At 36.9% G+C, this 26,146-nt stretch overlaps 1 protein-coding gene across 1 annotated transcript in view; it reads right to left on the bottom strand.

The window, feature by feature from the left end:
- Positions 1–26,146, bottom strand: part of loxl2a (lysyl oxidase-like 2a) — a 48,218-nt gene that overhangs the window by 7,423 nt on the left and 14,649 nt on the right. The window contains exons 4-8 of the mRNA XM_083568625.1: positions 12,112–12,320; positions 8,975–9,197; positions 6,170–6,353; positions 3,893–4,044; positions 803–970 (exon numbers count right to left, since the gene is read on the bottom strand). Of these exons, the coding sequence (XP_083424751.1) occupies positions 803–970; positions 3,893–4,044; positions 6,170–6,353; positions 8,975–9,197; positions 12,112–12,320 (936 nt within the window). The remainder of the gene's footprint in view (positions 1–802; positions 971–3,892; positions 4,045–6,169; positions 6,354–8,974; positions 9,198–12,111; positions 12,321–26,146) is intronic.

Raw genomic sequence — 26,146 nt, 5'->3', positions numbered from 1 at the left:
CTAAACTGATCTTACTTTTTTAGATGACTATAATTGAAGCAACCTCCACCATGCTTCACTGTTTATTATTGTACCACTCTCCAGCTCTTTGGCAAACAAATGGCCTTCTGCTACAACCAGATTTTCAGATTTGGACTCATCAGTTCGGCTATATTTTTTGCACCCCAGTTCCTATGTGTTCATTTATAGTTGAGGCTTCTAGCCTTGTTTCTATGTCACAGGTATGATTTTTTTTGCCACAATTCTTCTATTAAATCACTTCTCTCCAGAACTCTCCACACAGTAAATGGGTGTATCTATGTCCCACTGATTTCTTCCAATTTTTTGCTGATGGCACTGCTGGATATCTTCCAATGTTGAACAGAAGTAAGCATGATGTGTCTTTCATCTGGCTGTTTATTACCCAGTTTGCATCATCTACACAGCTGTTTCTGTTTCAGTTATTGACTGTGTTTCAACCTACATATGAAACTGATAATCATTAGAACCAGCGTTGTGTCATTGGTTAATCATACACCTGACTCTGATCCTGCAAAATCCCTGTACATGCAAGTGTACAAAAAAAAAACATTGAGGGTGATCACACCAAATATTGATTTGGTTTGGAATTTTCTTAGTTTGTTTTGCATTTTGTAATTTGATAAAATAAATTTAAAAAATATAATAAATAAAATGTATATTTTTGAAAGCATTCTAACTTTACAGCTTTTCTTTACACCTGCCTAAAACCTTTGCTGTATGCATGTGAATGATGAATGTGTTGTACAATACTTTGCGATACAGAAAAAATTTTGCCTCTCACCTGAAAGGCATGATTAGCAAAGCCGTATCCAAGCTGCCTGCACACCACCATGGCCTCCATGATTCCCCAGCTGTCACTGCACACCGTTCCCCACACCATCGAGCCGTTTCTCTCCGCCAGCACCTCCACGCGGCCCTCGTACGGGTTCCGGCCTCCGCTCAGACGCAGCTGCAATGTGAACAACCGGGCCCATTTAGTGTTTACTCAAAGTTAAGCAACATATGATTTAGTGATCAGAACTCTCTCTAGGAGAATATTGTAGTCTGCAAAATGAAAAGCTGCTCTGAGATTCAGCAACGCAGACAGCATCATTATCCAAAGTAATGAGCAAAATACTCTGGCAAGAGTTGTTTCTGTGGTAGGCTTTAATATCCAGAGTGAAATTCCTCGTATGAAATTTTTCTTCACGGAAAGGAGCACAGCTGGACAGACCCAACTTTCGCCAAATATTTATTTTTCACCAAAAATAAATGACAGGTCAGAAATTGTCCAATAGTTACTTAGATTTTTTTTACCCAATATCTGCAACTCTGAAAGTGCTTACTGGGAGTGGTAGTTCAATGGGTAAGGCTCTTGCACAGTCAGAGGCTCATGTTAAGTCTGTGCCAGAGAAACTAGAGGACAAAGTCTGCAAATCATCAGCAACAACTCCTTGCAAGGTTGAAACTAAGAAAGTTACTTATCAGAAGGTCTAGGGTTCAAGCTGCCACTCAAGGGCCCTTGAGCAAAGCTCTTAACCCTCTCTGCTCCAGAGGTGCTCTATCATAGCTGACCCTGAACTCTAACCCTAGCTTCCGATTATGCTGGGATATGCAAAGAAAGAATTTGACTGTATTGTAAGTTACATGTGACAAGTAAATGCATCTATATATATATATATATATATATATATATATATATATATATATATATATATATATATATATATATTAAGCAACACTTAAGCTATGGAACCTCTATGCAACAACTCAGCTTCTGTTACAACAGCTCATTTACATTAGGGCAAAAATAAGGATGCAGCTTGCCATGTTTCAGAGACGTTGCAAAACTTTCACTACTGTATATATTCTTTACTGTATATATTGTTACTGTATATATAATCTATCGGAACATACACAATTAATTAAACCCTTTATATGAATTACAGCTTTCCTGACTGTTACCTGACTGCTGTTCTAAATAAAGTAATTAGTATCACCATATGTAATAAAGCAAAGACAGCAAACAAAAGAAAAGGGTCTGGTGGTTGGGTGGGTGTGGTTTATACATGGCTTAATGTTTTTGATTACAAAAAAATAAGACAGAACTGTGGTATGATATTAATTGCTAAATCTCAGGCTGTATGACATCCAAGAACATTCAGGAACTAAGCGATTGTTGCCAAATGTGATATTGACACAAGGCTTTCAAACTTGCCAAGACCAACAGCACAGAAGAAATAAAAGCTGTTTTTAAGATTAATAGTTACTATTTTCTGTCATCTACTATTTTCATTCTTTTTTATTCATTGTCGTGTGTTTATTCTGTTCGTTTAAGAAACTCATGCAGTCATTATTACTGTTTTGCTTTGGGATGTGTGCTTCTGTAGGGTCACTGGTTTTGACCTAGGATTATTTCAGATGTCTGCAGATCGTACTGCCTTCTGCGCCTGTTCACAGTTTATCATCCAGTCCTTTCATGGAATTGGAAATAAATGCAAAGGATTCGTCTTATTGCTGATGTTCTCATGTGTGTAGTGCGTGCTGGCAAACACTTCTTCTTTTATGTAATGTATTTATACATTTGTGTTCAATTAACATTCAATATGTTTTTTTTAATCCGGCGTGCAATAAATTAATTCTACACTATGAATGTTCAGGAAGACACTGATTAAATTTGCTATAGCGTTGCTATAAGGCATATCATAGGTGGAGATCAGGGTTTCTGGCTATGAGGGAATTAATGTTTGTAGCTGCTATAACACGAGCTTCGTTTATGAACTAATGTTCGGACATTGCATAGCAATAAATGTAACTATAAACATATAGTAAGTATCCCAATTATTTTTAAATAAATACAAATTGTTAGCATTGGCAAACTTGCCAAAGTATAAAAGCAATAACACCCTTTCGGTCTTGGTGTTAAAGAAAAAATAAGGACAATGTTTTGCCACATGAAACCACTCTGTCACTGATCTTTTCCTCCTATAAACACATGTTTTTATATTTAATTTAATTAAATGCTTTCAAAGATAATTTTCCAGAAAAAAAATGAAAATGATGACTGCTGTAGGAAGAAAAACAAGTGTCACAGAATCACCAAATCTTCTCCCATCTAAACTCTGCTCAGTTTGATCTCCTTCTCTGGCCATTCCCACTTCACTTCTTCACTGGCCAATGTAAATTACCAGCTCTCAATTAAAATTAATGATTTCCGAACGCAGTTGATTTGATGCTTGCTGCTTTTCCAACATGTTTTTTCGGTGAGAACAATCGACGGTGTGCTCGAACCCTGAGGCGTTGACATACTTTATGACCACAAAAGTCTAGACTTAAAAACAACATGAGGTCATATATAAACCATACCCACCCGACCACCAGACCAAACACACCAAACCGACATACGATTCTTTCCTTTTGGATGCTGACTTAAAATAATTGCTAAATTAAACCTGAGAGGAAATTCTTCATGGCTGAGCAACCTGACGGAAATAAGCTGAAAATACAAGCTAACCTATTCATGGTAAATAAAAAAAAAAAAAAAACAACTAAAACAATTTCTGGAAATAGAATCAGAAGGAAACAATTTAGACTAAACAAAACATTGCTATGTATCATTCTGTATGAAAAAACACGTCTGGATCTAGAACAGCTGAACGTAACGTGGCAGGAGGAGTTAAGATTAGAATTCAGTTGTGGTAGACTGTGAGTTCAACGCTGACAAAGATTCACATTTTTAGTGACTTTATAAACATTTTGAACAAAAGAATTAAGAAAACGGGGGTTAGTTAAGATCAAGGTTTATAGATTTTACTGCAGGGAGATGAATTCCATTCAATGATTTTCCATTTTTTTGTGATTAAAACGGTTATTTCTAAAGAATGGTCCATACCCTGTTGTGGAAGCCCATATCAGGGATGTTACACTTCACAGCTGCATCCTCCTCATGACTGCAGCCCAGAGCTTCTTTGTTAAAATAACACTCAGTCAGGGATTTCTCGAACCCTGAGCACCCCACCTCGTTCATGTGTACCGGGCCCATTCCTACGCAAAAACACACAGAAAACACACAACACATTTAGATTAGTTTTAGTGTGAAAAGTTAATTTTCTTCTTTATTACATGTTCTTGCATGTAGATAGGAAAAGACAGCAGATACACATTATGCTTAGAGCCTAAAATTAATGGGCCAACTAATTAGGATGTATGCTTCAAAGTCATTGTCTTGTTACATGGTGAAGTTGTTTCCAATTAGTGGTCCAGACGGAATTGCATGGTGTTGAAGTATGGAATGATGGCCATGTTGGTTCAGTTTTCCTTTCACCTGGAATAAGTCTCCAACCTTCCCTGCTCCAAAACAACTCCAAACCATTAAGCTTCCATTTTTGACTGTGGGTATGAGGCAGTCTGCTAACATCATCTCTCCTGTTCTCCATCTTTCAGAAATTCTTCTGTTAGAGGCCAAAAATGTCAAATTTGTACTCTTGTATCTCTCCACAGAACTTTCTTCCAGTCATTCACTTTCCAAATCTTGTGTTTTGGGCTTTTTTTTTAACTAGTTTCTTGCATATGAACAATAGGAACATATACGTGTCTCAAAAAACAAAAACACTAGGTGTTTCCAAACTTTTGGCAGGCACTGTCATTTCAGAGAAATAAACAGCAGACGTGCTCCAATAGGACTTAATGCTAAATAAGCAACAAAATAATGGAAGCACAGTAGTCTTTGTCCATTGAATGTAAATAACTAAGGATCAGGAAGTTATCTGTAGTATTCTCCAAAAGCGGTTTTCTAAATGTCCTAAAAGTGGTTAAATAAATAAAAGGCAAACACATCTTTGCTTGAAGGTATACTTTTAAATGTACAAAATGTGTTGAATAAATTATATCATTATAAAAAAAAAAATGTTAAGTTTGTTTTCTAAATGGAAAAGTAGGGCACTGTTTACAGCATGTTTACAGCCATGTTGATCTGATGTCACTATGTCAACAGGAAAGGAACTTTAAGTTAAAAAAGTCTTCCCCAAATTGACAGGTTTTTAATGTGATAGGGTTTCTGGTGGCTTTTTCCTGTTGTAGATGGGAAATTACAAATTGCAACTTGACCTCAAATGCAGCATTATTTTAAGCAGAGGGGGTGGAGTCAGATGGCGACTGGAAAAGTTTGGCAATGTGTCATTAAATCTGTAGTTTCATCTAATAGACAAAAAAAAAAAAAGTTTTAAATATAACTGCACCTTTAATACGTTATCTCTGTTTTACTGTTCTAACGGTACAAACTGAATTAAAAGATGGATAGTCTTTTAAATAAATGACCGATGACAATTTGGGATTCGTTCTCAATCATCACTCGAACATTTTGGACACGACTGAAGAACATGTGGTTATCTGATATGAACAGATGGTGTAACAAGACTCTAAGAAGTCCACTTTTGTCTGCTACTCCTGTTTTCTTTTTGTTTTTTTTTATTATAGATCTCCAAGATTGCACTGCAGCCTCCAGCAATTATTAATGGTTTACCTAAAACTCATTGTACATAAAGTTGAAGAAAAATAAAAAGTATAGTAAATTGTCATGATTTTAAATGCTAACATTATAAGCCCACATTTAACAGAAAACCATTCATTCTTTCATTTCGGTTTTGTTAAATAGATCACATCAGTTTCATTAAAGTGACATTTTAAAGTATCATTAAACCCATACTATGTTTTTGTGTTTTCTATAAGATTCCACATGAAAAGTTGACTCTTGTGGGATTCATTTATCAAATGGGACGTTACTGAGCCATTGTTGATGTTTCTCAATATTGCAGAACCCACAGAAGTTCAGCTAGCATGTCAAGGACAGGAATAATTACAGTTTAAACTTAGCTGAGTCTCTTCTAAAGCACTTACCAACACATTTAAAAAAAATAACTAGATCACATTATTCATCACAGAGGAAATTTTACCATGCCGATTTTTATGACACTGCTGTCTCATTTCCACTCTTACTATGCTTTTCCAATGTTACAAAACTTAATAGCTATGTTTAAGTTATCAAAAATTTTTGTCTCATTAATTATTAAAAGGTTTACTTCAACGGCGGTCGTTTTGCTATCAAATATGCAGACCGAACAAAACGAAGCTTGTTATGTAGCATAAACTTTTTTTAGTAAGCGATACACACCTTGCCCCATTCGTGCCCCAGTTAGAGCTTCTTTAGCAGTGCCAAAGCCCAACTCTCGACACACTACGCTGGCGGCTTTCATATCCCAGTTATCGTCACACACTGTTCCCCAAACGCCGTTCTTCAGCACTTCCACTCGACCCTCGCCCGCCTTCGCTCCTCCACGCAGACGCACCAGAGGTTGCTGGGAAAATGATAGAAAAAAAAGTCTCTTGATACACTTCATAAAAACAGATCATGTATAGGACGTCGATGACAACGATGGACAGGATTAGAAATGAAAATGATTGAGATGGTTTGGACATGTGCAGAGGAGGGACATGGGGTATATTGGTAGGAGCATTCTGAGGATGGAGCCACCAGAAAGATGGAAAAGAGAAAGGCCAAGGAGGAGGTTTATGGATGTGGTGAGGAAAGACATGCAAGTAGTTGGTTTGAAAGAGTCAGATGTAGAGGACAGACTGGTATGGAGATGGATGATCTGCTGTGGCGACCCCTAATGGGAAGAAGAAAAAGAAGAAGAAGAAGAAGTATAAACCCAACGAGCTAGCTTAAAATGACAGTGGCAAGGAAAAACTCCTTGAGTTGACATGAGTTTTAACATTAACACTATATTAAAAATTCATCTCATTTCCTCTATTTTATTTAATTTCATTATTTTAGTTTAATGTCCTTAAGTCAGCAACAATTGCATACTCAATCACATGACATTATTTCTAGCCACTGTTTTCAGTTTTTTTTTACTCTGTGTCTACAATTCTGCCAAAGATTAAACAACTTGAGGTTGCCTATAATAAAACATCTTCTATCTACAAACAGTCTAATCCTCATGTTGATCTTTAGTCCTGTTCTGCTGGCATTGTTGCACTTCATGAAACAGATGGAACCATTTAAGCAGAATTTTTGAGACAAAAACATGTGCTCCAGGTTGATGATAAATAAATATTTTAGCTGTGGCTAGAAAGATCATGGATGTAGTGAGAAACAGGGTATTTAAGATAGCCAACAATAATCTTAATCTCAAGGTTGTGGGTTTGGGCCCTATGTCCAGCGGTCTCAATGTTAAATGAATGGACAATCGCTTCACAATGCCAAGTCACAATGCCAACAGCAACATTAACAGCACAGAAGAAAAAGCCTAGCAATCTAGATCTGTATACTGTCACTTGGAGTTTTGCATGTTCTTCACATTTCCATATGGGTTTCCTCATGCTTCATTAATTTCTTCCTACCTCTGAGAAAAAAACAGGAAGTGGATTTGCTACACCTTTACAGATGTGAATGTGTGTGTTCATGGTGCCCTGCAATTATTTGGCTTCCTACCCAGGGTGTATTCCTTTTTCACACACTGTTTTTCCTGTATGAGCTCAAAGATTCCACAGGAATCCTGACTAGTATAAAGCTGAATATGACTGAAAGATTTATACAGCTATAATATATGGTATATATAAATTTAATACACACATATTCCTTATGCAATGATGCTATGCTCTTATGCAGTTATGCTGTTGGTTGATAGTGGTTATTTTCTCTCAACCCATTCACAAAAGATGAATTAATCGTATTTACAAAAAAAGTTATGTGTGAGTGCCGTTTGTGTAACTATAAGCGAGTGTAACCACGCCTCAGCTCCGAAGGCAAGTGAACCTAAAGCAATGTTGTGTTTACTTGGCACTGTCTCACTCTCTTTACGGAGTGCTTGCAGATGACAGGATCTGTCTGGAAGCATGATCACTATATAAACACACAATCAGAGTGTATTCAGAACACTCTGGAATCTTACGTAATCCAGAACCTTCAAAGCATTTTCATGGAAGTCCTTGTGCGATACACTGTTCTGTGAAGCTTACAAGCACGCCAGGAACTGCTGAAATGCTCATGAGCTTGATGTTGAAAAATGGAGACCATTCATTGAAAAAAAAATGACATGAAATTGGTTGCGGCTTTCCTGTCCGAGAAGGTTCGGGGCTGATGGAGGAAAAATCTGAGGTTACACACACTGTTGAGTGTGTCAAGTATTTGGATAGGAGGCTACAGTCCAGCCACTTATTAAAACCATTCCAGACAAACTGGAAACGTGTGTGAAGGCACGTGCCAGCTACTGAGTTAGCATGTACCAGAGGTTACACGGTGATCTCCTTGTTGTAGAATTTACACTGGAGAACTTCTTCCTGTACTTCGCTTCAGCAATAAAGTGAGTCAGGGAACATCCTAACAGTCCCAGCTTTGCTTAAAAGAATGCAAGCAAGCATTCTTAACCATAAAAACATATATTTACCATAAAAAACAGGCATACAACAGTGGACAATGGATTGTTTTCTGACCAAAAGTCTGCACTCTTGTGCACAATCTGACCCACTTGTTTTATAAATGGCTCACAAGACAGAAGCTCAAAAATTCACATATTTTCTGTTCTGTAAATTAGCTTTACCAACTGGTGCATATATTCACATTTGTCATTGTTTTAGCTGAGAATGCAGTAAATCATAATTTTCAGGTGATTCGGGGATTCCTGGTAAAAAGTCAAAAATGGTAGAAACTCTGATTAAACCGTAGTTGTTTCAATTTAGGGCTATATTTGAAAAAGACAGATTGGAAGAGTAAACAACATTAGGTTTATACACATTTATTGCATTTTGAAGAGACTCTTATCCAGAGCAAAGGGCTTTGCACAAGAGTCTCGCAGGGGCACAATGTTGATGCTGGGATTTGAGCTCAAGACCTTCTGATCAAAACCCAAACATATAAACCATTGATCTACCCCTTTCCCTTTAGATGTGTGTGTATGTAAATGTATATATTTACCTCTGCTCTGTAGGCCTTTCTGTATCCAGAGGACTGTGTGGGTGCAAAGGCTCTTCCGGGAACACAGCTGATCACGGCAGGCATTCCATAGGCACACGTGGCATTCAGATTTTTTGCGACTTTCAGTGCCTTGCCCATCCTGCACTCGGTCAGTTGAGCTTCATTTCCAGTGCAGTTCACCGAAAAACCAAAGAAGTTCTTCTTTCTGCGCTGAGACAGAAGCCTGAGAACACAGAAATGACTTTACTTACAGAACCACAATTTATGCCTTATAACATAACAGATAGTGAGTTCAGAGAACTAAATATGGTATTTACACCAATCAGGCATAATATTATAACCACCTGCCTAATATTGTGTTGGTCCCTTTTTGCTCCCAAAAGAGTTCTGACCCATCAAACATTAACAGCATTAACTTCTCAGCAATTTGAGATACAGGAGCTCATCTGTTGGATCGGACCAAATAGGCCCAGCCGTCGCTTCCCACTTGATTAATGAGCCTTGGCCCCCTATGACCTGGTCAATGGTTCACCACTGTTCCTTCCTTGGACCATTTTTGAGAGAAACTTATCACTGCAGACCGGAAACAGCCGACAAGAGCTGCAGTTTTGGAGATGCTCTGACCCAGCCGTCTAGCCGTCACAATTTGGCTCTTGTCAAACTCGCTCAAATCCTTATGCTTCTCCATTTTTCCTTTCTAACACATCAACATTAAGGACAAAATGTTTTCTTGCTGCCTAATATATCCTACTCACTAATAGGTGTCATGATAATCAGTGTTATTTACTTTACCTGTTAGTGGTCATGTTATGCCTGATCGATGTAAAATAACAGAGTTAATCATGAGTGTAACATTTATGGGCTGCAATCATATGTACATAAAAATATAATTTTCTGACCAAAATGCCATCCTTGCTTTCATCACTGTTTCAGCATGCATCCAAAAATAATAAGGAGTAAGCTGCATGAAAAACAGAGCCATACATTTGGGCAAAAGAGTTCATAAGTGATTGTACTTTTAATAGTAGGATTCTCTGCTTGTAGAAGTTGTGGTCTGGAGGAACAAGTGGAAAGCTGCGTGTCAAGACGATGTGAGCCAGATGAGGTGACGTATAGACACACTTTTGTCCTGGAGTAGCAATAAAGGCAGCTAGATGTAGGCTTGTCTATTTCCACCAAAAAGGTGTATTTCCACCTTCTGACCAGTAGGCTTTGAAGTTTTTGAAAAAAAAATAATGTGTGGCATAGCATTAGGTCATGGTCCTGAAAATGCCTACAAATATTAGCTGGCTTCGTGTTATTTGATGGCCTATTATAAGCAATTCATTTGGAGTGTAAAAAAATTATTTAGATCACTTTTGTCAATGTTGGGCTTGAAATGGTGTGTGCCAAATTTGGTGCTGATTGGACATAATTTGTAAAAGCTTTTTCTCCTGAGTGGAAAAGAACATTTCAACTGAATGTTAGACATCAAATCAAAGTATCTTAGCAAACATTTTTGTAGAAATTTTTCAAATACCCCTTTGTTATTTTTTAACGTCTTGCTTTTGACATTAGGAGGTATTCTAGGTGGCAGACATGTCTAAAAACACCACAGTGTATGCAAGTGTTTACTAGACAACACCGCTGTTCTAAAAATAAGTATACAAAACCCCCGTTGTACACATTTCTGCACAAATACACCCAGTCTGTGGTTTTTTCCCCAGAAATAATTCAAGGCTCGTTCCATTTCTGTATACTGTTTAGCTTTTGTAGAATTTTTGAATGAATGATACAGTAGTGTGTTGAAAAGTCACTCAGACAACACATAGAGCAAGGTAAATGTTGTATTATTGTAAATTATTTTAATGTCAGATACAATCCATCTCAACACTGGTTTCTGTTTACCTCTGGAAATTGTCCAAATTTATTTTAATTGTATTCCTTTTTTTTTAAACAGCACTTAAATTTTTATCATAACTCAAAGAACAGCCAGAACCTTTTCAAAGCATACCATTGAGCCCAGAGTAGAAAAACTCTAAAACACGGACTTTAAAGCCTAGAGCAGAAAAACTCTAAACACATGTTGAAGATTTTCTTATGAAGGATTTCACAGTTTATAAATGTAGAGTGTGGTAGACTCTATAAAGAGAGTCTCTCTATAAAAACTCTGTAAAGAAAACACCATTGGTAGTTCAACTGTATATAGCAGTGATTATGAAAAGTGCTCTAAAAAAGGAACAGTGGTGAACCGGCGACAAGGTCATGGGTGGCCGTGGCTCATTGATGCACGTAGAGAGCGAAGGCTGGTCCATGTCCTTCAATCTAATAGACGAGCTTCTGTAGCTCAAATTGCTGAAGGTAATGCTGATAATGCTCGACGGGTCACAACTGTTTTGGCAGCAACAGGGGGACCAACACAATAATATGCAGGTGGTCATAATGTTATGCCCGATCGCTGTATAAGTTTTTTGGAATTTTTAGACGAGTACGAACTTTCACATTTTTAAATACTGGTTAAATTGTATGTATAATATGAAATATATAATGAAATCACAATAATCCATAAGTAAACTTATTGTACTTATGATGGGAATGATCAACCATGTGATTTGGCTCAGAGAGTCTGATCTTGGCATTGTTGTTGCTTCCAGATGACCTGGTTTGAGTATTTCAGAATCAGCTGATCACCCAAAGTTGTCACACAGAGTTTTTCAGGGACTGGAAAATATGCGGTTTGCTAAATCTTGTTCAAAGCGAAGTTTCTAGGCTGGATTGAACTGAGAGAAAGGCTACGATAACCAGAAGCCACTCTTTACAATTGTGGTGAGGAAAAAAAAAGCATCTCAGAATACACAACACGTCCAGCCTATATATGAGGATCAAATATTGTTAACTCTTTCTTTCATCAAATAAATAGCTATTTACCACAGAAATCTATTGTAGCTGCTGCTTGCATAATGGAAACCCTGACTACTCTGTTTTGTATTCATGAGTTCACATATGACCCAGGGCTGCTTTTTGCTTTCTTGGACTCTGTGTGTGGCTTTGACAAGACTCAACCTCTTGACCTCCAGCGTGCAGGAGAAATGTTTTAACATATAAAACAATTCTCATAGCACTTCCCTAAGACTGGACCTTACTTGATGTTGACTTACTTGTAGGCTTTAGTGTTGAAGCCCTTCACTCCGGGAAAGCCGTACATGCCGCACACCACACGGCTGTTTTGTTGAGTCCAGTTCTCGTCGCAGATCTGCCTCCATTTCCCCTCATCCTTCAATTCCACAAAGCCCTCTGTGATCGGAGTACGCTTACGTTGGGAATAGGTGGCTCTAATACGCACGTCCTCTACTCGCACTTCCAGAGTCTGTGAGGGACAGAGAAAAAGAATACATTTTCAGTTTGGCTGAAAAATAAATCAATAAATGAAACATGATGTATTTGGCTCAGTTATCAAACATAAATAAATATCAAGAAAATTACACGAGCTTCTGTAATGGAAAACACTTTGTGGTTCTTAAGTCAGATATTTCGACCTGAACGTAGCTCCATTTGGATAGACAGAAGGGTTTCAACTAACCAAACTGGTGATGTGAATAGATGATGGAGGTCTAAATCAAACCCAGACATTGTGGAATCGCAGGAATGTGCAAAAGTCCATCACTAAATGTTATGTTATGAGGAAAGAGGATGGGGAAAAAGGGATCGTCCACCGGGCCGCTCTGCGTGGTTTGGCACGGAATGTTGCAGTAAACCAAAAGAGCTGCTTAACCAGAAAATCTCAACAAAGAGCAAAGACCTGGAACAGTAAAAATAATATACCCAAGATTTTCCATGCTCAACTCTTACTCTTTAATTATTAGATCATCATAATTCTAATATACAGACGGATTTTAGAATGATGTTATGCTTGATGAAGTCATGATATGATTTAGTTTTGCTAAGATTGCAGGGACACAAATAATACAACACGTCAGTCCAGCAGCAGTGACACATTCTAGAAAGGCCTATGAAATTACACTTCTTAAAGGGGAAGCTGTTTGCCTTTTTATCAGTTTTATTCAATTCTAATCAATTCAGACAGCATATTTATGATTTAATTTTTTATTTTTTTTGTCTTTGTGGTTTCCTATTTTGGTTTGGTTTGGTTTTTGGGGGTTTGAATCAGTACAAACCACTCCAAGCTTCATTTTATAAAGTTTTTGATTTACATAAAAGCTGCCTATTTAGAAATCAGCCCCACATGTACGAACTACCAAAAAATTCAGGAGAATGAAATATCTAATAGGTTCGTGGTGCTAACAAAAAGGCAAGAATTTGTGGTTTTAATTTTAAAAAATCATGATTAATAAACAATGCCCTTTTCTGGGTTCCCACACAAGGTTCTGTTTTTCAGTAGTTGTTAACTAGGATTAAGGAATGAAGAAGAACCTAGGAAAACAACATGGAAACAGTGAGTCATTCTTTAGCAATGACTTTATCCTGGTCAGGGTCATGCTAAACACACATTCACTCCAAAAGATAATCTGCCATCAGCATTCATCCTAGTAGCATGTTTTTCGGAGAAAACTGAAAAACCCAGAGGAAACCCATTTGGTGAGAACATGCACCAAAACTTCCCAAAGACAGTAACTCAAGAGCAGGATTGAATCATGGATGCTGGATCTGTGAGGCAGAAATTCTACCCATGGCACCACCACTTTACCCAATGTAGAAAAAGAACCTTTTATTTATATGCCAATGAGGATCTTTTAGGATCTTTGAGAATCTCTGACCTGCAAAAAATCACCAGATCTTAATCCCATAGAATTTAGTGAGAATATCTGGAAATGGAGCTTTGAATAAGAACCTTGAACTATAGCTGAACTGCGCCCAGTCAGTGGAAGTGGGCTAGCAGGAGCTCCTGGAGACACTGGAGGAATTCATAGCAGGCTGGATTGGTGCTGTTATTAAGGCAAAGGGAAAGTATTATCTGCATATTATTCATGCAATATATTTGTCTTTAGGGAGTTTATACTATTACAAGTTGTCAATATAAGGGATATGATTCAAAGGTGTTCTGTTACTATTATCATTAAAATGATTTTAAAATGGCTTTTGTATGCAATATCTCATTCCTTCCTGGCAAGAGTATATACTTTAGTCAAATCTTTGAATTTTGACACAACACCATGTTTCATCAATTAGAAAATAAGTTAAGCACCAAATTGGGGATCTGAGTTAGCAAGATTCATCTCAAATGTTATTAACAGTACCATAATAAAAGACTGCTCATTACCTTCGAATAACGCTTACTGAATGGAATGAATTGCTAGCTCTTAGAGGTTGAGTGATCAACCCGGTCAAGCCGATTAGTTGATTGCTGGCACTATCTACAATCAGCGAAAATCCCTACCGATAGTTTTTCCGGCTTCCAGTCCGCTGTCATTACGAAAGTGGCTTCTAGAGTGCCCTCGATTATATTAGAGCGATTTATTATATTTATTAATTATATAATTATATTTCTGAATGAATATATTCATTTGTATTTCCTTTAGCACATTTTTATGATTCACGTATGCTTATTTATTTTGTATTTTTAAGTTCAGTACTATGTTACATGGAGTTTTATGTTTGGTTTTTAATCCAGTACTATCGGTTGATGAATCGGATATCAGCAAGTACGATCTGACCTAATTATTGCTATCTGTAAAATCCAGATCGGTCAAACTCTACTAGTTATGAACATTAGAAGATGGTTTAAAATGGCATACTGTTATAGCAATTTCTACTGAATATACCAACTAAATCTAAAAAAGGGGATTTTTGAGGAGCAATGAAATGTTACAGCTATGGCTCGAGTGAGTGAAACAGAACATTGCTTATTACTACAGAATGCCCTAAGTGTTCTGTGTGGTGTTCACACACAACGTGACCTCTTTATAAGAACCCACACGTATTTGAGTCGCGCTTTCTCAGAGTAACACCTGTGTTTGATCACTCTCAGGTTTTTCCATGTGTTTGAAGTAAAAATAGCGATATGGTGAACCTGTTCACCTTTGATCTGCCTTTTCGAGCTGAAAAAAAGCTGACACGAAGAAGAACTTCAAAACCACAGCAGACGCCACAAACGTTTATAAACTGTTCTTCAATGAGGAGTAAAATAAGTGATATATAAATGATGTTAAAAGAAAATCCATTGATGTTTGATTAGGTCCTTTGGAAGTTGGAATAATCCATGTCCTGTAGGATTGGACAAGGGGTGTGTGTGTGTGTGTGTGTGTGTGTGTGTGTGTGTGTGTGTGTGTGTGCGTGTGTGAGTGCACGTGCATGTATGTGTAGGAATTCTTTTTTTGCTGCAGACATTCCTCTCCTGCCATGCTGCTAAGCTCTCCCTTCACACCCCAGACTCACAATATTTACACAGCACTAATGTTCCTGTATTCAGCCAAGGAGCAAAGAAGACTGTGTGTGGGAGTGTGTATGTGTATGAACGGTTGCCATGTCGATGATGCAGCAAAAGACCCCCCTATTCCCAGTCTTATTCACATCCTGTCTCCTGGTCAAACATGTGCAGAGTTCGAGTCGGGAGAAAGCAAAGAGAATTAAAAAAATACTTAATTTTTGCTGGTGTTCATGAATTTCCAGAGTGAGGAATAGAAAGAAAAAAAAAAAAAAAAAGAGAAAGAGAGAAAGATAAAGAGAGAGATAAGTGGGAGAGAAAGGGAGAGAGAAAGAGGGAAAGAGAGGGAGAGAAATAGAAAGAGAGAGATGATAGAATCTGTGGTAGAACTGAAAGCTAGTATGTTTATTCCTGTGCTAGTTGCCCTTTTGGGAAAAACACCCAAATGAGAAACACCAGTCAACACTTCTCAGACACACACACACCCACACACACACACAACACTGCAAGATCACACCATCGTACTAAACCCAACAAGCCTACAGCCAGATGCTATTGTGTTCTTGACTGAGTCAGCGTAAGGTAAACACACACTGCTGTTTTATTTCATACTGTGTGTGTGTGTGTGTGTGTGTGTGTGTGTGTGTGTGTGTGTGTGTGTGTGTGTGTGTGTGTGTGTGTGTGTGATGGTTGCTTCTTCTTCACCATGTTGTCAGAGGTCAATATGTCACCTGTTCCTAAAGCTCTTCACTTTAAATGACTTTTGACCTCTGACCACTTGTTATGTAGACAGTTATCTTGGTGACTGGAACAGGATCTAGGCTGATTTGTATTTCTGAAATGGTGCACGTTAAGAAGTCTGGTATAACATACAGGTTAATAAGTAAGTATGACAGCTGGTGTGCAGAACTCCTAAAACTGGTGGAGTATGGAAGTGAGTCACATGAGCAGCATTTAACCAAACCTGATCCACCACAGAAGATAATTCAGCAGCTTCAAAAATGCAGTTAAGGTGGGACATATATAAACTTAAAAAATGGTCTCAAGACAAGAAATCCAGATTTGTTTATATGACACAAATTGGTTGAATGTACAATGGCAAGGAAACATAAAGTTGATGATTGGGGAAAAAAAGAGGGCACATTGAGAAAGTACAGGTCAGGTCAAGAACAAAAGGTGCATAAAAACCTGCAATCACAAAGCCCCTCTGTGGAACAGTTTAGACACCCCTGGTGTAGCTTAGGAGAACAGGATGCAGATCAGGTAGAGAAAACAAGGTACAGTATGGGTTTTGATAAGACGTGTAATAAGGGTGTGTAGATCTGGTAACAACAAAGTAGGAGCAGAATAGGAAGTGACACAAATCAGGGGCAGTAGAATGGATGGCAGTACATGAGGTGCCGATAAACAGTACAAATAAAAGTTTTGGGAACAATACAGGGGTACAGATCAGGTATAATTTGGTGTTGAGGATTGGGTGGCGAACCCTGGAAGAGCAAATGTTAAGTATGTAATAAAGCAGATCAGATGCAGATCAGGTAAAATTTAAAGGATTAACTTTTTTTTTTCAAAAGAAGAGGAATAAATAAGATGTGTTCTGCATTTGGTAAAATAAAGTTTGCCAATTATTTATCTAATTAACTGAAAACATTATAGTTGTACATCCCAGTTTATTACTGTGTCTGATTATCTGGCATTCTTTAATGAAATCGTTTCTATTCAACAAAGCTGTCGCTGATATAAAAAAACGTTTCCCATACAATGTTTTGAAATTAGCTTAACATTTGTGCAACATCTGGTTGGGAAGCGTTGTGAAAAGAGCTTTAGGGATGTGGCAGCAGACCGAACCACTTATGAGTCATTCTCTTGAAGAATGTTTGTGAAACGTCCTGTTTGATTCAACACAACACAGAATGTCCTCTTCGATTCAGCCAAATGTCACTCTAAATATAATCCATCATCCCAGATGCGTGTGACATCCGAAGTTAGATCAAATACAGCAATTTGAAATAATCACACCACGAACGATTGACTCAGTAACACCTTCATCACCATTTTCTTCATCATTATCATCGTATTTATTGTCATTAGATATGTATACATGTATACATGAAAATGTACTATTTCCGATAGTCAAGATTTAGTCCGAAAATGCTGCTTAATGCAAAAATAAACTTTTTCTAGTCTTTTTCCTTTCTTTCTGACTCTTCCTCTGTAGAACATCTGAGAACAGTCGAGTGATATGAAGCAAATTGGAAACACACCAAGACACAAAATGGGACATTTTTATACAGACTCCTGATTCCTGTGTATAAAGCGTTTCATTTCTCACATATCAGGCTCCTGGCTAAAACTTTTTCTTTTTCCTTTTTCCTCATTCTTTACACTTTCGAAAAAATTCAGACTAGGTAAAAACATATAAAATAACCATTCAACCTGTAATATGGTCCATTATACCCCAATTACATGTTGTACTTTGTACTTCCTTTGCACATCTTTATGTAATTGCTTAATTTTTTTATTTACCACCTTATCGTTATATTATATATTTTCTCATATCTTCTCTTCTTTTTTTTTTTTTTTTATCTTTTATAATTTATACTTTAAGACCTTTTACTTAATGCACAAATTCTGAGCGACCGATTATTTATTTTTCACTCCAAGTTGTATTCTGCATGTAACTACATTATATTGCCAAAAGTATTGGGTCACCTGACCTTTCCTGCTCCAATCTGTTACCATTAAATTGGAAACCCAAACCTATTCCAGCATGGCGATGCCCCTGTGCACAAAGTGAGAACCTTGAAGATATGCTTTACATGCTTTGGAGAGGAAGATCTTGAGTGGCCTGCCATAGAGCTCTGATGTCTTTTCTACTGAACAGCTTCGGGATGAATGTGAATGCTGACTGCACCCCAGGTCTCCTCACATAATATCCATAAGCAAACTCTAAAATCTAGTGGAACGTCTTCCCAGAAGAGTGGAGGGAATTATAAGGGAAAATTGGGACTAAATGTGGGATGCAATGCTAAAAAATCACATACCACACTTATGACCAGGTGACCCAATACTTTTGGCAATTAAGTGTATGTTTGTGACAAATAAAAATCTTGAAACGTGAATCTTAATTATCTTCTTGTATTGTCAAAAAAAAGTGTCTTCAACCTTGAGTTCAGACTGTGAAAACCTTGCTCAAACCATGGAGAGACAATACAGTAGCATTTCTCTTCTTTAAACAAGATTTTAAGATTTTTTAATCAACATCAACACATTACTTGATTAGATCGAACATTGCCCGTTAAAATGATGATCACTGTCTTCAAAAATTATTGTACACAAAGCTGGAAGCACACAATAAAAATGTATTGAATGCCTTTGTATACTGTAGCATTACAGCTCCATGGGTTGCCAAGGCTCAAATGGAAGAACTTCAGTAGCTCTACAGATTCCTCCCCTCATTCACAATGAATGAATGAAGTGGAATGCTGACCTCCTCAGAACTCCTGAATTAACATTAGTGCATGACCTCACAAATTCTCTTCTGACTGAATAAGCACAAATCCCTACAGCGACACTCCAAAATCTAGTGGAAATCCTTGCCAGATGAGTGAAGCTTATTATTACAGCATAAGGAAAATCTGGAATGGGATGTTGAGGGTTTTTCTTACATGTGGCCATACACTGCAGTTTATATTACAAATACTCATAGACAATATCGAGGCACCAATAGTATAGGATTTCTTTGAATTCTCTAGCAATTTTCCCTTCACTTAGGAAACCTTAAGAGACGCAAACCTGTTTCAGCATGATGATGCCCCTGTGCACATAGCTAGCTTAATAAAGAAATGCTGTACATGGGCTGGAGAGGAAGATCTTGAGCGGCCTGCAAAAGAATTCTTTTAAAGAATTTGTTCCACCTTTGGGATGAATTGGAAAACTGACAGCACCCCAGAACGCCTCAACCTACATTTCAAGTCCAGTCATGTCAAGTCCAGTCATGTGAAGTTTATTTCTATAGCGCTTTTCACAATGAACATTGTCTTAAAGCAGCTTTATAGAATTTTTGAATCAAGGTGAATGATGTGTATTGATCCCTGATGAGCAAGCCTGGGGCCACTGTGGCAAAAAAGTCCCTTAGATCCATACATCAGTACCTGACATTAGTAATGTTCTTGTGGGTGAATGAGCACAAATCTCCAGTGAATATTTTGGAAGGTGTGGAAAAGTTGGTGAGTAATTTGCTAAGAGCATGACTACATGTCCTGCAAACTCTAGCTAATGTTTTTATATATATACACAAACCATGTACTTGAGTTAAAGTGGAGATACACTATGTAAAATGTCACTTGAGTAAAGTATTCACCTTCAAATGTAATTAAGTATGCAAAGTACTTTGATTCATAATGGCAAAAATATTTTTATTTGTAACAAGACTCTTGCTTAATCAGCTCGGTTCATGTAAAAAGACTCTAATGTTACTCTTAGTGCACCAATCTATTAATATATTGATATTAATGAGTCATACACTGATTGATATCTACAAAAAATAATCATGAGCCCAGAATCTTCTTTTCAACTACTTAAAAAAAACATGAAAATAAAGCCACGAATGTTGTGTCAAGTTGAAGTCAGCACTTTCTTAGATCATTTTTTATTCTCAAAAGGTTCTGCTTGCTGTTGATGCTGAACTGTATGTTGGTGATAAGTAGATACCACCAAGCGGCAATTAAAACAAGTTCAAAACAAAGGCGGATTGGTGGCTTGCTGTATGCTTGAACAGTATGGTTTTTATCCACTCATACATATAAAGGAACGACTGATTTCGCAAAATGTATTTGATATATCTGAAATGTAGTGAAGTCTCTCCAAATGTAAATACTTCAGTAAATTGCAGATACGTGACAAAGCTACTTAAATACAGTAACGAATTACATTTACTTTCATGTCCACCACTGCACAAACCACTAGAAACCACTTGAAATCTCTTGGAAAATAAACCAATGTTATATACTAGGTATTAAATAATATATAAATTCATCAGTGTTGTTATTAGCAGTGTAATTTTTGGGGATGGAAACCCAAGAGTTGGCTTCCGTTTTCCAGACCTTGCCCTGTCATAATGTTACATTTTTATCCTGACAGTATTACCTGAATACCTCCCTGAATGCATCACCATAAAGTAGCAGTACAGAAAGACCACCATTCTCATGTAGGTGACAGTCACACAACCTTTCTCACCATTCATGTGGAACAAATATGATTACGCCAATACAAACAGTTCAGATAGTAATTTTGCCTCTGCCGAGCCGCATGATTTGTGACCATGCATTATTCCTCCAGAACACAGGCACCTTATTCAGTAAGCGCAGCTTATGTCTGTCATGTCTTTCTCCTCTCAAAAAGCCAAAATATTCAATATAATGTTCAATAGTACAAAAACATGACTATAAATCTCTAAACTAATACCCAGCTTCTTTAAAACCAGCTCAAAGTGTGCAGGAAATGTGGAGCAGTTCGAGTTTCTCGCTCCAGGAATGTGAACTTTAGCCTTTCGAGACAAATTTAGAAAACACACACTTTAAGCAACTCTGTCATTCAGTGGGACAGAATGGTGAAGGGAATGTAGACCAAGAAATAATGTAGTGGTCCCCTGTGGTATCTTCCTCACAAAAAGACTTTTGTGGTGTTATCTGGGTTACAGCCAGCATTGTTATGTAAATAAAGTTTGGCTACTTCAGAAATGCCAGTACACACCAGCTCATTTCATATCCTTACTTTATTATGAGAGAACGTCTAATGATCATGCTAGCCTTCATTAAAAGCTAAAATGATGGAGCTGTTAGCTTTTTATTTTTTAGCTTATCCTGGTGCAAGACTCTCTAGCTTGCTAACTATAGAGTTAATGGAAGCTAGCTAGCGCTAGCTTTGTGGTGCTGTTTTGGTTACAGTATTTAGCTAGGTAGCTTTATTATTTACATTATGTTTAGCTACTGCAGAAATGCCAGTACAGGTGTAACCCCAGCTCATTTAATATTTTATTCTTTGTTTTATTATGTTTTTATTTAAGAAAGTCTAACTATCCTGCAAGCATTACTTACTTGCTAATATTGCACAGCTGTTAGATGTTTATTTTTAGCTAACCATGTTGCCACTAACTTGCTAATGATGGAATTCACAGAAGCTAGATCGCTTAAATGAATATTTATAAAGAGGTTTGAATTTATTCCAAGCTTCGGTATTCGTTGTTTATAGGATTAGGTGTCCAGATTGAGAAAAGAGACCACCAGTTTAGCTCTTTTAGAACACACCCATAACAGAAGAGGAGTCCGATTCCCAAAGTATTTCCTCAAGAATTTGAAGATGGTTTATACCTTATTTGTACCTAGATATTTATGTTAACTGATCACATTTGCAATGTGTCAAAAGTTTGTGAAAACATCCCATTCCACATTTAGTCTCTATTTGCTGTTATGATAAGCTCCAATCTTTTTGGAAGGTTCCACTAGATTTTGAAATGTGGAGATTTGTGTTTAGTCAGCCACAAGGGTGTTAGTAAAGTAATCTACTTATGTAGGTGTGAAGGCCTGAGGAGCAGTCAGTGTTTCAATTCATCCCAAAGATGTTCAATAGGGTTGAGAGCTCTATAGCAGGGTAGTCAAGATCTTCCACTCCAACCCATGTACAGCCTATCTTCATGGAGCTGGCTTTGTGCACAGGGGAATTGTCATGTTGGAACAGGTTGGAGACTCCAAGTTAAAGTGTAGTGGAAAATTTAATTCTACCTCAGTCGAAGACTTCATATACAATTGTGTGCCTCCAACATTGTGGTAACAATAATAACAAAATCCACATAAGTCAGGTGCCCAAATAATTTTGTTCATACAGTATTGTTTATGAGAGGCTCCAAATCACATTTTTCCCTGAAGACTAACAAAACCATAAGTAGCCACTGGGTCAATTTTCAATATCAGTTTGTCATTGAGGAACTTTTGCGTTTCTTGTAAATCTATGCACATTGCAGTCACATTAATTTGACTTACTCGTGTTTGCTTCTTTCTTTCTTTCTTTCTTTCTTTCTTTCTTTCTTTCTTTCTTTCTTTCTTTCTTTCTTTCTTTCTTTCTTTCTTTTATTTCTTCCTTTCTTTCTTTCTTTCTTTTATTTATTATTTGTACTACAGAAGTTACTACTTTGCTCCCCACTGAGCCACTGAACTTCCATTGTACGTCCAAATTTTTTCTTTGTACACCTACGTATTGTTCATATTAGTTAGCGTCTTTCTTTCATTCTGTGTCATATATTGAACCTCACCACAAGCATTTTCAGGTTTATCCTTAACATGCTTTGCAAATATGAAGAAAACTTTTTGACTTTCGGGTGACATGCGGCCAACAAACAACAAATCACAACCAATGCAAACCAGAGTAACATTCTTATTCAGATGAGTTACATGTTTCAACAACGTCGGAAAAATGTGCTTAATGTCATCAGAATAGAATTCAAGCCAGTCATCTCTCCCCCAGCCCTGTGTGTGTGTGTGTGTGTGTGTGTGTGTGTGTGTGTGTGTGTGTGTGTGTGTGTGTGTGTGTGTGTGTGTGTGTGTGTAGATTTTTTATCCTTTAATTAATATAATACATGCCAATTTGGAGTCTTTTTGAATATTTTTATAAGCAGTTTTTATAAAGAGCCAAAATATTTGAGAAGGTTAGAGCTGGGGTAAGTGCAGTTACAGTAGCACATTTATAATAACTCACAATGATGTGTTTGTAAAGTATGAGTCACTAAACAAGGTTCCCTTCCACGGTGCGTTCATGGGAAAAACGATGCACATTCCTCCTAATGACAGCATGCATTTACATTTATGACATTCGGCAGATGTTCCTTATCCAGAGTCATTTACAATTATCCTTTTTTTAAACAACTGAGAATTTGAAGGTTAAGAACCTTGTTCAAAAGCACACAGTGGCAGCTTTGTGGTGGGTGCTGGGCTTTAAACTCACATCCTTTCATAAATCTGAATGAAAATGTTTCACTGTATAGAAAATTATTGCATTTCTTAAAAGATTTAAGAGAGAAGATTAATCTATATTAGTGTTTGTGAACTTAAAAAGCATTATATAGTTTTAGATTAAGACCAGACCTATAGTACATGTACAACTCCGAAAAACTGATAAATCTTTTTCATTTTGTGGCATATTCTTGTAAAACAAATACTGTTATAAAAGACAAACCAAATTGACTGCATGTCTTTTTGATCATTGTCATCTAGCCAGATGCAAATACAGGAAAAAAAAGTGCAACTTAAGTAGAAAAAGCAAACAAATCCTAAAACTGTATAACTAGGTTATAAACCAGTTAAAAACTAGTCAGCAAACAATGAGTCAAACACAAGAATAAAGGCTTGGTAAACGTCAAAAAACAAAGTAACAGGGAGTGTATACTTATTTTTTTTTGTCAATGAGGGTCTAAAAAGGTGACTGAATGTGTGTGTGAGAGAGTGTGATAGAACACAGAAGTGGTAGCTAAGTGTGTGGGGAAGTGGTAAAGTGTTCTGGGAAATGTTCGGCCATTTTTGGAGGCCATGGACATTGCTGGGAGCTGGAGATTCTCATAAGGCTGAAATGATTCCTTGAGTAAATCGAGTAATTCGAATACAAAAAAGCATTACAAATTATTTGCCTTGATGCTTCGTTTAGTCCTTTTAACTACACACAGAGTTTGTATGGTCTATGTTTCCCCACAGACCATTATTACTGATGCACCACCTGCTAAACTCTGGAGCGTGCTGGACAGGTAAACACAAAAGACGCTGCAGAATTTAAAAAATGGAGGAACAGGGGAGAAGAGAAGATTCATATGGAAGCCTGTATCCGCCATATTAAAAAAATATTTTGCCTAATTCTGACTTTTTCCTCACAATTCAGTTTTTCCTTGCAATCCTGACTTTATTTCTCGCAATCTTTTTTTTAGCCAATAGGGCAGCATCACCACCTCTTTATTTACTGAAAGCTTTACACATTGAAAATGCGAGTGCGATTAAAAAAAGTTTGGAATTATGCAAAAAAAAAATTTTAACGGGCTTCCATAGATTCAAGACGAAGAAAATGACAGAAAGTTTCCCAAAGTTGTTAATCATGTCATCGTAAAACATAAATAAAACACAGTACAGTGCATTTACTTTTTTTAGAGTAATCTAAAATGTATTTTTAGATTGTATTTATTTATAAATATTCTTAAATATTTATTGACATATTTGTATTTGCATTTTGCTGTAATATGGCAAAAAAGGGTTCAGTTTTCAGATATTCTTGTAAGCAATTTACTCGATTACTCGATTAATCGATGGAATAATCAGTAGAATACTCAGTCACTACAATAATTTATAGCTACAGCCCTAAATCACATTGCCAAAAGTTACATTTAAAAGATACTACAGTATAACTGGCAGTACACATTTGTGTTTACTGTGACTTTTGTAGTTGAACTGGTCTGGTTTCAGAGCTCTGGTTATAAAATATAGCTGTTTTATACACTATCTGACCAATCAGATTGATCCTCTTTGTGAAATTAACTTGGGGTAATATGTAGAATAACAGTACAATAATAAACTAGACATAAATCCTTTGTATTTTTTTACACCAGGACTACCCCTGTGCCAGACTGCATGAAATTGTTCCAGAGAGATTTGCTGAAATATTAATAGAATGTTGAGTGTGTACACAAAATCTTATTTTTGTGGCCTTGACACCCTTGTTGTCTCTCACACAATACGTGTTGAGATGGCGATACCTGGACTTAAAATTTCCCTTTCAGCTCAATCTTGTGTATGCTTCAACTAAGATTTAATATTCCATCAGCACATTGCTGTCCGGCAAATAGTCCTGTCTAGTCTTTTTAGTGTTTCCTCATTCTATCAATTTCATGCTAAAATTTGGTTAGTTTGATAAAACAGAAAACTGGGCCTCTTAAAGGCATTAAGTTTCATTTATAAAAAGTGAAGGTATTTAAAAATGTGCTCGGGTTATTTGAATAGCCTGGGGTTAGTTGAAAGAAAGATTTCAGAAAGCAATTGAAAGCTCATGCACAACACAACACAACCGTACACAACATAACACAACTAATGTTCTCCGCTCTCCAAGGTGAAGAAATGCGTACAGAAGTTTCACTGACTTTTACAACAGCACTAAAACTCGAGAGGTAAAACTTTCAAGACTTTTCAGCATGCTTGAACTCAAGCCGGATTGACACAACAGCTTCAGGAAGCAATAAAACCTCTCTAAAGACTAAAGTGTGTATTATAAATACTTATACACACACATTAAACACCATATAACGCTGAAAGGTGGTGGCTATGACTGATGAATGTTAGGAAATGGTTTAAGTGGACGTGTGAACAGCAAAAGGATCTCAGAACTAGAGTTCAGCGTCAGTTCGACAGCCACCCGTGGCCTTATTTGCGTGATTATTTTTTAAGTAGTTAATAAGTAAATTTTAGGTTAATTAAAATTTTAATAGATATCAACCTGTGTTTGACTAATGAATATAATATGGTGTGCTGAGTAACATTAGAATCTTTTCAAGCAAGTGTCTTGTGATTAAAATGATAATAGAACATATTATCCATAATAAATCATAGTACTTTGGATACTGAATTACATTTGAAGACAAATACTTTTGTACTTTTCCCTAAAGTAAACACTTTTAATTTTACTGGAGTAATATTTTACCTACTGTATCTCTTTGTACATGGTTTGTGTACTTCGTCACCACTGAAAAGCATATATAATAATGGATAGCTGCTACATATTTATAA

Source organism: Silurus aristotelis, assembly GCF_946808225.1.
Source record: "Silurus aristotelis genome assembly, chromosome: 18".
Taxonomy (NCBI): domain Eukaryota; kingdom Metazoa; phylum Chordata; class Actinopteri; order Siluriformes; family Siluridae; genus Silurus; species Silurus aristotelis.
The sequence above is the reverse complement of the archived record's forward strand: the minus strand, read 5'-3'. Positions and strand labels throughout refer to the sequence as shown.